The sequence below is a fragment of the Hibiscus syriacus genome, unplaced genomic scaffold (genome assembly GCF_006381635.1).
Source record: "Hibiscus syriacus cultivar Baekdansim isolate YM2019G1 unplaced genomic scaffold, ASM638163v2 tig00109987_pilon, whole genome shotgun sequence".
NCBI lineage: Eukaryota > Viridiplantae > Streptophyta > Magnoliopsida > Malvales > Malvaceae > Hibiscus > Hibiscus syriacus.
In genome coordinates this window covers 864,340-878,886 of record NW_024062550.1, presented here as the reverse complement: position 1 = coordinate 878,886, position 14,547 = coordinate 864,340, and the positions used below count along the sequence as shown (strand labels likewise).

General features: G+C 33.7%; 2 protein-coding genes across 2 annotated transcripts; both read right to left on the bottom strand.

The window, feature by feature from the left end:
• Positions 1–14: 14 nt before the first annotated feature.
• LOC120211876 lies at positions 15–3,480 on the bottom strand. Its single transcript, XM_039210343.1, has 7 exons — positions 3,204–3,480; positions 3,070–3,109; positions 2,898–2,968; positions 2,261–2,358; positions 1,736–1,803; positions 725–835; positions 15–294 (listed from the first exon to the last, which is right to left on the bottom strand). Exons 1-7 carry the CDS (start codon positions 3,409–3,411, stop codon positions 153–155), a joined length of 738 nt encoding a protein of 245 aa, XP_039066274.1. The 5' UTR covers positions 3,412–3,480; the 3' UTR covers positions 15–152.
• Positions 3,481–7,485: 4,005 nt separating this feature from the next.
• On the bottom strand, positions 7,486–8,939 carry LOC120211875 (ylmG homolog protein 2, chloroplastic-like). Its single transcript, XM_039210342.1, has 3 exons — positions 8,577–8,939; positions 8,270–8,484; positions 7,486–7,903 (listed from the first exon to the last, which is right to left on the bottom strand). The coding sequence occupies exons 1-3, from the start codon at positions 8,865–8,867 to the stop codon at positions 7,630–7,632; spliced, it is 780 nt and encodes a 259-aa protein (XP_039066273.1). The 5' UTR covers positions 8,868–8,939; the 3' UTR covers positions 7,486–7,629.
• Between the last annotated feature and the right edge of the window lie 5,608 nt (positions 8,940–14,547).

The following is a 14,547-nucleotide window of genomic DNA, read 5'->3' as shown; positions in this document are numbered from 1 at the left end:
GGCCTACTTGCGTCCTTGTGCAACAGTGTAATAAATTACAACCAATATTTCTATATTCGAACATAAACACCTTTGAAAATAAATAAATAAATACTACTATGGTGTTGTTTGTTCAAACATACGTATCACATCTCTCTGTTTTTGGATTCAAATCATAGAATCGACTCCAATTGCTTAATTTCGGGGTCTAATTCCTGAGGCTGCTGCTGGGAGTCATCTTCATCAGGAGATCTAAAGGCATCAGCAATTTCCTTGCCTTGATTTAATATATCGGTTGGAACCGTTTGAAGCAGGCTGCCCATGGGAAAAAATGTTCACTTTGTCCTAAATGTGGATGTTCCAAGCATGACAATATGGGCAAAATTGCTCATGTGGGGCGGTGAAAAATGCTATTGGCTAATATAGGGTCTCTGTCAGATTTATTTTTTGATCCAGTGGGAATGCTACAGTAAATTTTAGGAGACGTCGGGAACACAATGCGTCTCTGGAAGATGCAGTGACCACAGTGCGTCATCTACTTTGTTCCCAAGGTATTCTTGACATTCCAACTACGTGGAAATGGAGAATAATAAGGAAGATACATTGTATTTTCAGCGTCTTCTCCGACACTGTTACGATCATAGCATCTTCATTTCCAACAAGACCCTATACAAGCCAATTATTTTTTTCCAACGTCCCATGCGAGTAATTTTGCCTGACATGTATACACAAGTATATGGAATACCTGTCGAGTGCATTGAGGGCAGTACCAATCTGTGCTTTCATTGCTTTAACAGAGGCATCTGGCTCGTTTCTTGAGGCATGTAGAAACAAGGAATCTAGTTCCTCCAATGCCCTAATCAACAATAACATGAACTGGTTAACATGCTTAACTGGCTAAGATAACAAGGCATTTGTTATAGTTTTCGGGTTTTTATAAATTGAACTAGGTCACTCAATTCTGACTTGAACCCAATTTGGTACAAATTCGAATGTAAAAATGACCCGAACTCAAAGTGATCAACATATGAAACAATATAAGGGTAGAGTACACAAATGACCCGAACTCAATTCTTGGAAGGAGACAAGAATCAAAACCCAAAATGATACCACCTAAAAGTTCAGCAACCTGATTCCAAAAACTCGAACCCCCGAATGACAAAATGTATTCTACTAAATTTGATTCGAAAATTTAAGGGTAGAGTACACAAATGGATCCGACATTGTTTTGTTAAGTCATTTAACTATTAAAAGTTACAAAATAGTCCTCCAATTATAGGACATTGTTTTGTTGAGTCCCTTGATTATTGAAAGTTATAAAATAGTCATATGACTATTCATGTGTTCCAAACTCGTCCTTTTTATTAAAAAATTGACAATCGTCTGAACTGAACGTTAACATATTGACTAGAATATGATAGTCGTTTGAGATTTTAGGATCGGATTTTATTATATCCCAATCAACGGGTTAACGTCTAGCTCAGATTACTGTCAATTTTTTTTAACAAAAAAGGACGAGTTTGAAATACCCTATAATCAGGGAACCATTTTGAAACTTTAAATAGTTGAGGGACTCAACAAAATAACCTCTATAATCTAAATTTAACACAATTGGCTTAGAACTTTAATACCTGAATTGAGTCGACTCAAACTAACATACTTACGATGGAGAGATGGATGGGACAATCTTAGTGCCATCCCTAGTCTAAATTGAACATAAATCTTCACAACTTTGATCAATAACTTTACATATTACCTTAGACATTGATCAACGTCTTTGAAAGCATTTTCACCATTCCCAGCATCAGACGCATACTGTGCCACCTGAAGTTCCAATGAAATTGTTCAAAACCTCATTAACTCAGAAGAATCACAAACAGGATGGAAATAGAGGGGATGGTGGGGGCGGTCGCCTCCTGAAAATTTGAAATTATCATATATTTTAGATTTTTATTATGTATTTTTTATTGAAATTTTATAAAAATTATCGTATATTTTAGATTTCTACTATGTATTTTCTATTGAAAATTTGTTTTCTCCCCCTAAAGTTTTATAATTTCATGTTCATCCCCTAATATAAAATGCTGCGTCCGTCCCTAATCACAAACGCAGATAGCTTAAACAACAGATATAGCTTCTGAAAAGCAAAAGCTTATCTTTTTCCTAAACTTTATTGTTCTTAGGTCCTAATTCATCTTGGAATGAGTTCTTGAATGTGCCAACAATTAATTCAACAAGGAAACGAGAAGATCAAACAACGATGGACAACACTTCGACTTACAGCTCGGATGTTTACACGCAGAGATGCAGCCGGACCGGAACGTAGTAGGGATCTGCAAGTTGCATATTCTGGTTTATCATCATCTTCCAAAGTTTTCTCTGCAATGGTTAGATGATTATAAATTACAAGTTCTCACCACATTCTTCATTTAATGAAACCATGACATGTACAAGTTTTCACCACATCATCAAAATCAAGCAAAAAAAAAAACCCCACCACATAAATGAAATTAGACTTATGTTCCTCATCTAATTAACATCCCTAACTGGAAACAAAACCATTCATCTAGCAAAATCATAAGCTAACACAAGATTATAAATGAACAAAGCATTCTATGAATGGTACGATTTCGGTTCATTTATCATGCTAAACAAGATGCATATGAACAATATGTTCCTAAACAAGTTCATCTATGGTTAAAGCTCATTCAAAACTAGTTAATGTTCGCTTTTCTTAATAAACAAACTACTATTTGCAATCATACTCGATTGACAATTATTTGTTCATGAGTATATTCATTTAGTGTTCGTAAACATATATTACTTAAATGAACAAACTGAACAAACACCGAAACGAGTTTTAAAGTCTTAAATCATACTTCCAACTTAAAATTAAACAACAAACATAAGAGTGTTACCTAGGTCTTTAATCTGTAATTGAGTCAATATAACAGCAGGCACATAAACCTCAAGCGGATCCAGCTTTTTCCTGGTAAAATGCACATCATTAAAACAAAGGTGGGTGAATAAATAAATAATACCCATAATACAAAGTAGAGATACAAGAGGGCATGAGTGATTAATAGTTACTTTTTCATGTATTTATCCAGAAAGCTTCCTGCAATGGCATCTGCAGTGGGGGGAAAAAGGTCCTTAAAATTTAGCTTTGAATTAAGTCTTTGAGAGACTAATGGGTTCATAAATGAAAAGAATAGAAACCGTACAGTTGGGTGCAAGGAGGATGTGAGAGAGAAACAGAGATATTGAAACCGACCGCCTGCTCTCCCGCCATTTCGCTGGCGACGCTGTGGACCTGACCGAGAATTGCTTTGGTTTGGCGGTGGTGGAGTTGGAGGAGGGAGTACAAGGTGCGGCGGAGGGGAGCGAAGGAAATGGTTTCCGCCAGTTAGGGCCGTTCCGACACAGCAACATCGGTGGTTTTTTCGCCAGAGAATAACACTGAGAGATAGAAAAACGGGTCTTATCCGTTAGTTGATGGTATGTCTTTTACGTTAGTCGATAAATTAGGCTTTCAGGTTCTTAAAAAGTAAAAGAGTTAATTCATTGGGTAAATTATGCATTTAGTATCTTAACTATCAATTTTGATCCGTTTTAATACTTAAATTTTTAATTTTTTACAAAATCATACCTAGAGTTTATTACCCGCATGTTAAAAAATTTAGTTTTTGTTTTATTTTAGTACCCTCGTTCAAAATTTAACGTTAAGTTTTGAAAAAAATTGAAGGTTTAGGTAATAAAACGGACCAAAACTAATAGTTTATGTACCAAACGTGTTAAATTTTTTAACGACAGATACTAAAATGAAATTAAAACTAAACATTAGGTATGATTTTGAAAAATTGAAAGTCTAGGTATTAAAACGGACTAAAACTAATAGTTTAGGTATGATTTCAAATTAGTCCTTAAACTTTTAAAATTTTTAATTTCACTTAAAATTATAACTCTCGTTTTAAATTGATCTAAGAAGTTGTACTTTCCAACTTTATCCCCTAACTATAACCCTCATTCTATATTAATCTCTAAGCTTTTAATTGTTTTAATTCTCTCTCTATTTTATTTGAATAGTCGAGGGCGATTTTAAAGTAGTATTTGTTTAGAAGTTTTGTTAGCCTATTGATAATGCACATACCATTCAGACGCAACTGCTCGAACTCGAGATCTCTAGAAAAAATAACACTCTTCTTTTATTATTGGGACCAAAACACCATTGACACAAAGTGGATTAGGACAAGTTCAGGCATCAAATGTTGGAATATAAACTTTCCTCTTAGATAACCCATTGACATGTCTATATTAAACTTGATCTTTTCGAATTTCTTTTGTTTTGAGTTGAATGATTAAAGGGAAAGTTATTCTTTTTAGATATCCTGAGTTCAAACAATTACGTTTATATTATACAGATACAGACAGCTTAATCCATTGACAAAATTTTTCACTTTTAAAAAAAGAAGGCAAAAGAGTATCTAATGCCCTAATACTTTTCGGGGGGGGGGGGGGGAACCCAATGTGTCCATTTTTTGCACTTAATATGATCATTTGACAAAGTTTTCCTTCTTTGACCAATAGTTCATTTATTTTGTGTTGATGTGACACGTTAAGTAATTCAACTTTCTTTTAATGCTATTATAAATTGGATAAATTATGTCATTAATCATTCAACTATTTACTTTATTTAATCACCATAACTTATTTTATTCTTATTTTATATATAAAATATTTATTTTAAAAAAATAAAAAATAAAAACCACCCTCATCCCCTACCTCTAGCCCCCTCCCTCTATAATTCCCCACCCTACACGGCCACCATTACCGCCGAACTATACACTTGCCGACGTGCCACTTATATTCAACTTTGTATATTCAAAGTAATTATGTTTTTCTTTGGTATTGTTTGATTTTAGTGATTGCAAATCTGGGTTTTTTTTTCTTGTTCTTGATTTCTTGATTTTTCAACCCTGTAGTGGTATTCAAATTAATTATGTTTTTCTTGGTATTATTTGATTTTAGACGAAGAATGTCGATGTGATCGTATCGCTTGACCATGTTCCTGATATGCTGAGGCATAAGCTCAGTCGATTGTTGTGTGATTCTAGGAAAATGGATGCTCATTTTTTGCAACTTCTTGCTAGTGGATTGCCAACAGAGATTCGAATCAATGACTGTTCGCAAGTGACCGAAGATGAATTCATCAAGATATTTGGCTGCTGTGATACCAACAACTTGACTTGTAAGTGAACTTTCACACATTTTGTTCCGTTTGGTTCTAGCAAGATATTTTGCAACTTGACTGTAGGGATCATGTGGTTTTAGCTGTGAAGATTGTTGTTGACCCTGTTATCCTGCATACGAGTCCTATAACCAAAAAAAATGCCAACAATTGCAATTGAAAGATCAGTATTTATTTATACCTGGCTGTCAGTCGTTTATGGTGTTTTCAGGCTCTGGATGCAGGTGTTGCAGCTTGACTTGTGCGGATCTTGTATGCCGGATTATGTTCTACAAGATACGTTAGCCCGTTCATCAAAAAGCCTTCCTGCTTTAGCTACCTTGTCTCTGAATGGTGCACATCTCATGACAGACGAAGGGCTAAATATGCTTGCATTGTCTGCCCCTGCTCTGCAGTCGATAAATCTGAGCCATTCTTCCCTTCTCACATCCGCCGGTATCAACAATCTAGCTAACTACTTGGAATCCACCTTAAGAGAGCTTTATTTAGATGAATGTCATAATATAGAAGCCATGGTAGTATTGCCTGCACTGAAGAAGCTTAAATGTCTGGAAGTTCTGTCAATGGCTGGAATTCCAGACTGTTTTTGATGATTTCGTCATCCAAATGGTTGAAGCATGTGGCAAAAATATGAAGGAGCTTGTTTTCACCAATTGCTTGCGAGTCATCTAAGATCATTCTAATAAATTCAGAAGTACATCTATCATCAGATTTGGTAACAGGTTGTGTTTTTGATGCAGGGAATTGACTGATGTATCTATCAAATATGTGGGGAAGAATTGTTCCAAATTATGCACAATTGACCTTTCTTACTTGTCGACGTTGACAGATAAATCACTGAGATATCTTGCCAATGGCTGTCGATCAATTAACAGGCTTAAACTGAGCCGCAACCGTTTCAGGTTTCCTTCTGTACCCTCGTCTGTTATTTCCTAACCTCTGTAGATAATGATACTTCCATTGTGACACTGATATATATCGTTCTCACATGTTTAATCATTCCATCCTTGTCAATCATGCTGCGGATTCTCGTATGCAATATCCACTTTCTTTGGACTTTGAGGGAAGCAGTACCTGTAATTGACGTATTTCGTTTTGTACAACAGCGATGAAGCTATTGCTGCCTTCTTGGAAGCTTCAGGAAGTGACCTAACTGAACTATCCCTGAACAACATTGCCTTGGTGAGATATCTAGTTATTGATATGCCTTACCACATTCACGTTGTATCTGTTGAACTGCTCTGGCTTCTCCTCGTATTGCGATATTGTGTTAATTGGTAAACAACTTACGTTGTCAAACAACTTGTAACAGGTGGGACCGAACACCGCGTTGGCGCTTTCCAAATGCTCGAGAAAATTATTCAGTTTGGACCTATCATGGTGCCGTAATTTGAACGACGAAGCACTAGGGCTGATTGTAGATATTTGCTCGTCACTGAAGCAGCTAAAACTCTTCGGTTGTACACAGGTAAATTTGCCAACCTCTCTGTCTCTAAACATCATCCATTCATCCTGTCACTGCAGGATTGCCATTTCAGGCCAATCTAGTCATGTGCAATTTCTAAATAGAATGATCATTTCTTCCTCCTGTTAAAACTGATCAAAACTGCAAGAAAGAGTGAATGCAAATTCAAATTGACGGGGAAATATCTCACAGTTTGATGATATTTGTGCTTCTGCAAATAAAGACATGTTTCTTATCCGGGATCTTTTCGTGTTCAATGCAGCTCACGGATGTGTTCCTAAAAGGGCATTCAAATCCCCAGGTTCAGATCATTGGACAGGAGCTGACAACCGTATCAAAATTTCTCGATGTGCTCAAACCCCAAGAACCTCCACTGCGGTATTCGCCTGTCGGTAGTTTACACTGATTAACAAAGTTACTCGGTTTGCTAGGCTCAACCTCATTCATTCAAAGCCTTCAAGAAACATACCTACAAACAATTACTAAACACCAGATTGAGCTAATCTCTTTAGTGCCACACACCACACTTATTTTGGTGTACTATCACATTCACAATCATTCAAAACATGTATAATGGTCAATGGAATATTTCGGTTAGTTTACATGACATGATCAAATTAAAGAGGTAGAATTCTTCTTCCATAGTTGAGAGTGTATTTCAGTTTATTCTATATGGGTTTCTTCTATTTTCTCAGCTGCAAACCTTATCCTTGATCCTTCGAGGACCAGAATCTATCTGCAAAGTTCCACTTTTATTATCTAACATTTTGATTCTAGTGATTCCTGCAGATGATTAAACAAGAACAAAAAGTGTAATGCTTTCTGGGTTTTAATCGAATAGTTTCATGGCAAAAGAATTTCTAGTGATCGAGGGATACAAAATAGAGAGTAAAAAGGTTTAAAGGACCTCCATTTAACTCTAAAAGGAAGAACAAGTTTAATTGTCGGCATTGGATTTGGAATTCTTTGCCCGTCTCTGGTTGAGTCGTCTCATCCATTTCTTCTGCGACGATGTTAAAGCGGTGAACAATGAAGGTGACGAAGCGCTTCTTGGAGGTTGTCCGGCCACCGGAAGCTCGGCCGGAAGTGCAGCGGCAGTGCTAGTAAATGCGTTTAGAACTATAAATGCAAGTATTGGAGATAGATCCAATGTTCCTCCTAATGGTGGAATTATCCCCCGGAATATGTTCAGGTACGGATCACATATAGCACTGAATCAAAAACATAAATAAACTTGTTACCTTATATATATTACTACGAAGATTTAAAGTATTTCAAAAGTCTGGTCTTAGTCCCTCCACTTGTTAAAAATTATAATTTAATCTATTTACTTTGTTCTTTTGGCAATCATGATTCAGTCTGTCTACCTTTTTGGTGATACCACCGTATTCAATCCATTGGCCGACTAATCACGAAGATATAAGTAGTCTTTAACGATGTTAACTATTTAAATTAACAAATGACATTATTAAAGTAGATAACAAATCATCAATAAATTCTAAATTTAAGCATATTAGAAGGATTAAAACCATAATTTTAACTGTTTCTTGAGATGTTATGGAATGAACTGGAGGTACCTGAGGGGACTAACAATGGCTGGAGGCGAGTTAGGGAACCAAGTCAAAACCAGCCTTACAATCAACAGCGTATTGTAAATGTTTAAGAAATTTAGGATTCCATTGGCAACCACGACCCCTGCCACTGAATCACCGGGCAAAACCGCCGCAAAATCGTGATTTGAAAGCGGGGAATAGCTCGTAATCTTCACGTAGTCGTTTCTGCAAGTTTTTACCTACCGGAATTTTTTTTTTTGAAATGGGCAGTCTTCACAAGTCAAAAACTAGAGTCGTGATTGAAACAAATTAGATAACAAGAACCATTTACCTCATTGCAGAAGCTCTGGAATTCGGATGATAAGGAGATAATGTTTTTGAAAACTGGGTTTTGGTTAAGGAAATTCCAGAACTTATCGGCGGTTGAAACGATCGAATGGTGAAGGTGACGGATTACATTTTCAGGGACAAAGGGAACAAGATTGGGCTTTGATGATGATGGCCTAGAAAATGGAGGCGCGAATGGTGTTTGAATAAATGCCGAAGAGAGTAGCAAGGATCTGGTAACAGGATTTAGGGATTTGGATTTTGGGGGTTGTTTGTTAAGCTCAGTAATGGCCATTTTACCGACCACTTTCCTTTGAATAGTAGAGAAAATCGAGAAGCTCTGCTTTCGAGTGAAGACGAGAGGAAGAAGAAGAAAGAAGATAGCGTTTCTCCATTTTTAAGTGGATTAGGATATTCTTCAAAGAGATATTTTTATTTCAACCTACGTGGCACGAATTTATATGCTCGATGTTTTTGCGTTATTTAAAGCCCGCGGCCCGTTGGAGATTGGCATGAGTAGGGTTTGGTAGAGTCGGATTTTTGATTAATCTGATTTAATTAAAAAATTATACATCTTTCATCTGATTTGAATCCAACTCAAAATTTATAGATTCTCTAGTCGATCCGAATTCAAACCGTCCTTTCATGATAAAAACTCATATTTGATTCGATTCGATTCGATCCAAATAATATATTTATAAAAAATTATTACTTTTATTCAATAAAAATATGGATTTAATTGAAAATAATAATATATATGAGTCTTATTACAATTATCCCTAAATATATAAATTAAAACAATTTTTTCGATTCGAAAAAAATATTTTTACCCTAAACCCGAATCCGACTCGATCTAAATTTTTTCAAAAATTTAGATCCGATAAAATCGAGTCAAATCAGAACCCGTTAAATTCAGGTCTCGTGCTCATCCCTAATAGGCCTGGTAAAAACTGGGAGAGTCTCAAAACTAAATTTTCTTTTTTAAATATATATTTATATTTTTATTAAAATTATGATAAAAATAATGTCATTGATTAATCAAATGTTAATTTAATTAAAATTTGTTAAAGTATACTTTTAATTGATGTTGTCGTTTATAAAGTGCAAATTCCATTAGAAAATTAATGAAATATTTATTCATTAAATTATGGTATAATGAATTATTAATTGAATGTTAATAATTAAAAAATATTAAAATATACTTGTATTTAATGCTGAGTAGGCGTGTACAACTAGGGATGGGCATGAGTTGGGATTGGGTCAAGTTTCGGCCAGTGCAAAGACTTCAATTTTTTCTAATATTTATTATTAAGGGCCCAATTTTTTTAATACTTACTATCTGGGGTCTAATTTTTCAATATTTTTTATTAGAAGCATACTTTAAAATTCTATTTCTTTCCTAATATTTATTAGTTATTATCTGTCCAAATTTTTTAATTCTTTTATAGAAGTATAATTTTTAATATTTGTTATTATGAGCATACTCTTAAAATTTAATTTTTTTAAATATTTGTTATTGAGGACCCATTTTTTCTAATACTTGTTATTATAGAGCTACCCTTATTTTTTTTTAACAAAACAACGATCGTTATGTAGTGGTAACATCGTCCGAAATCGCGATATCTACAACTGTTATGTCCACACAATAACATACATTATTAAAAATTCACAATCACGATACTTGCAGTGACCACAATATCATCAGTTACGTCGGCAATAGCAATAAACATAATGTGACCGAAGACATAAATGTAAATTGTAATTTAAATACCCCGACTAATCTTTTGATTCGCCGGGGGCACCAAAATCTCAGAGTCTGCCCTACGTGAGATTCGGCGGTTGAGAAAGGCCAAAACAAGCCAAGTTAGACATGCCAATTAGGTCAAGTTAGTAATAGTTGTTGGTAGGGCAAGACAGGTTGTCTTGCTTGTCAATTAAGGAACATTAAGCTTGCTAAGGCGAAACAAAGAACCTGCGTGCAACAACATCAATGGTTGAACACACGAAAAATTTGAACAAATTTTCAGGTTCCACGTAGTTGTCGGAAACCCTAATTCAGGCTACGTAAAACGTTCATGGTTCATGCATGTTCTTTGAACCCTGCTCTCCCCATTCACTGAATTTAGAAAAAAAAAACTCAACCATCGATAATGCCCTTCGATTTTAATTTGATAAAAAAAACCTTCAGGGAATATGTTACGAATGTCATCTTCAATTTAAATTACGATAACGATGGATACTTTTTTACGTTATCGTTTTAGGTGTCCGGGCTGTATACGCTGTTAATTTTCTCCGTTAAGTGGCACGTATCACATTCTGGTAATTTTAAAAGTTTCATTTAAAATTTAAAAAAATTATATTTAAAAACACACACACATTTTTTGAAATAGCTCCATAACTTTGAAAACCCTCACTTCAATCCCTAAACCACGACGACCGTCACCATTTTCCGTTGACGAAGCTCCACTCAACCTCACCTATGCCTTGCGGTCGATAACCCTATGAAATCGCGACCAGTCGACGTTTTGTACCATGCGTATCCTAGGCTGCAAATCGCACCCCATGCGATACCAATGATTAATTGGCGACAACTATGACGACGTATGACTAGGAAAATTGCATGGATTACGTCGACGGTGGTAGTCGTGATGGGCAAGAGAGTTGATGGTGGGTTAGGGTTAGGAATTTAAGATTTTTAGTGATTTTTTATTTTTTGTGATTTAAGAGAAATTAGGAGTTTTTATTATAAATATAATAATTTTTTAAAAAATAAAATTATTAGAATATGACACATGTCAATTAATGAATAAAATTATCAACATTTACGATCCGAATACCTAAAATGATAACATTTATAATCGTTAGTCTCTGAATCCTAAATAAAAATTCTACTTTGATCCTTTTACAAATTATAAATTACGACTCCTAAATGATTGATTGTGTGACTTCAAAAGTCTCCAAATGTGACGTGTAAAGATCTTTCCACCTTTTCTGTGATAAGCGGCAAAGGTAGGGAAGGAGGGTTGGTCACCATTAAATAGTATAATTATGATTTTAGTCCCTTCAATATTTAAAGTTGTAAGATTTATAATATTGTACTATAGCTGTCCTTAACTAAAAATTTTATTTTAATCCTTTTTCAAATTATGAATTAAAATAATAATAACAACATTATATTTTAGACTTTCGAAAATTAAATTATGACTCCTAAATGATTAATTGTGGGACTTCAAAAATCTCCAAATGTGACGTATAAATATAAGCCTTGTAGACTTCTACTTACCTACTCAATTTTCTTTTCTTTGAAAATAATATACGGATGGGCATGGACCCGAATCCGACGGTTCCGATTCGATCAGGTCAGATTTTTTTATAAAAAATTAGATTTAGGTCGGATCTGATCAGTTTTTTTAAAGTTGATGTTTGGGTCGGGTTGAATTAGGGTTTAGGGTGAAAAATATCCGACCCGACCCAAAAAATTATAATTTTACCTTATATATAGGAATAAATACAATAATACCCTCAATATATTATTTTTCAATTAAATCACTATTTTTATTGAATAAAAATAATATTTTTTATTATTTTGAGTCGGGTCGGATCAGGTTTAGATTTTATCTCAAAAAATCGATTCGGGTTCAGATCGGATGGAAGGTATATATTTTTTGGGTCGAGTCGGGTTGATCCAAACCCGACCAATTCCCATCCCTAAATGTACACAATTTATATTATATTTAAATGAAAATTTATTTGACACATAAGTTATATGAATTTTAATTTACATAAGTTTTAATTATTTTATAATTTGATGTAAATGCAAATTCAAATATCCGATATGATAAAAATATCGACGAAATATCCAACAAAATAATAAAGAAAAATGTTAACTATAACCGTTTTTGTCTCACTTCAATATTAAAATATCAATTTGTTGTTTTTTTCTTTTGTGATAAAAGCCGCCTCCATCATGGCTGCTGCTCCTGTTATGTTTTTAACGTAACGATTGTAATTTAACCCGAAATTGGCATATTCCGACTTGATTCAATTTAATAGGATTAATTAAAAAAAATAAGTTCAGGTCGGGTAGAATCGGATTATTAAAAGGAGTGAGATTAGGTGGGGTCAGGTTCGAATGGATGATGAAAAAATTCGACCCGACTCGAGGATAATAATATATATTTTTTAAATTTTATTATTTTTTACTTAATTCCTTATTTTATAGCGGATCGAGTCAAGTTTGATCAGATTTATACTCTAAAATTTAGGTCGAATTAGAGTCGGGTTTCGGGTAGAGGATATATATTTTTCGGGTCGAGTCAAATTCAGATTGAAGATACATATTTCTCGAGTCAGATTGCGTTGACCAAAAACTTGACTCAATATTGACCCGTTGTCATCCCTATTTTCACCTATGTATTCTTCTAATATGTAGTTAATATTTTGACATATTATTTATTTTACAATTTGAGTTTTATATGTGTTCTTTAATTTAACCAAAGATATTTGTATAAAATGTTTCTAAATGATGATTTTTACTTTAAATTAGTCTTTAAAATCTTAAATAATTTTATATTATTCTTTAAACTATCAATATCATTCTATTTTGATGTTTTCGTTAATGTTAACTCTTAGTTAAAAATTGATGTTTTTAAAGTCCTGAAAATTGAATCTATGATATTCTAAAAAAATTGTCAAGGTCTTTAAAAATAAATTAAAGGCAAAAGGGTAATTTTTATCCTGTTAGTAGACACAATTTATCACTTTCACCCTTATCGTATTTTCGTATCAATTTAGCCCTCGAATTTTCTCAACTGCATCATTTTATACCCTACTTAAAACCCTAAATTATAAACTCTAAACCCCAAACCATAACTTCATGACCTTTAAATCGTAAATCGTAAATCGTAAGCTCTAAACTCTAACTTAGGTTTTAAAATTTAGGGTTTAAGTTAGGAGTAGAGTATAGAATTATACAATTAAACAACTTTGAGGATTAGATTGATGCGAAAATATGATAGTCGACAATGATAAATTGGGTCTACTACATGGACAAATTTACCCTTATGCCTAAATTAATTTTAAGGTCACATGCTCATTTCCCAAGACCTTCAAAAACCAATAGATTTAACATTAACAGAAGGATCAAACCAAAAACCAATAATTTTTTAATTATTATTATTTTAATCAAACAATGGCAATCCATGAAAGAATTTTAATGAATCATGCCAAACATGTTTATTCATTTAATTATATATATTTATCTTATATTATCAAGATGAACCCTTGGAGTCTTGATTTGAAATCATTTTGATACTTGTCACAATGCCCATTCATCATATAGGAAATATTATTTAAAATATTTCATTTGCAATGTCTTTTTTAAATTTAATTGGCCTAATAATGAAATGGTCAAAGTGTTCTAGAATCAGCTTTGGCAAAAAAAAAAAATTTGTATTTAGTTTATATGTTATTGGAATTTCTTGCTTGTCGGGTTGGTGAGGGACATAGTCTCCAACTTAATCACCGTAGGGTTCGTGGGTACAAATATTGATTGGCCGTTGATTTGTTACAATTTCATAGAAGGGGGAGGTGAGATCAGGTAGAGCTTCATCAACGGCAAAGAGCGATGATCGGCGTGCATTTAGGGGTTGAAATGAGGGTTTTCAAAGTTTTGGGGCTATTTCAAAAACTTGTGTTTTTTAATATAATTTTAATTTTTTTAATTTTAAATAAAAATTTAAAAATTATCAGAACATGACACGTGTCCTTTAAGGGTAGAACTTAACAACAATTACGGCTTGGACAACTAAAGTGGTAACATTTGTAACGTTAGGCACTTAGATGATTCAAAAAAAGTTTGGGCACCCATTTAGGAAAAGTTGTATAGTTTGAGCACTTATTTTATAATTAAACATTTTTTTATTCAATGTTAGTTATTAAAACTATATAAGTATTTTTCATTTTTTTCTATTTTT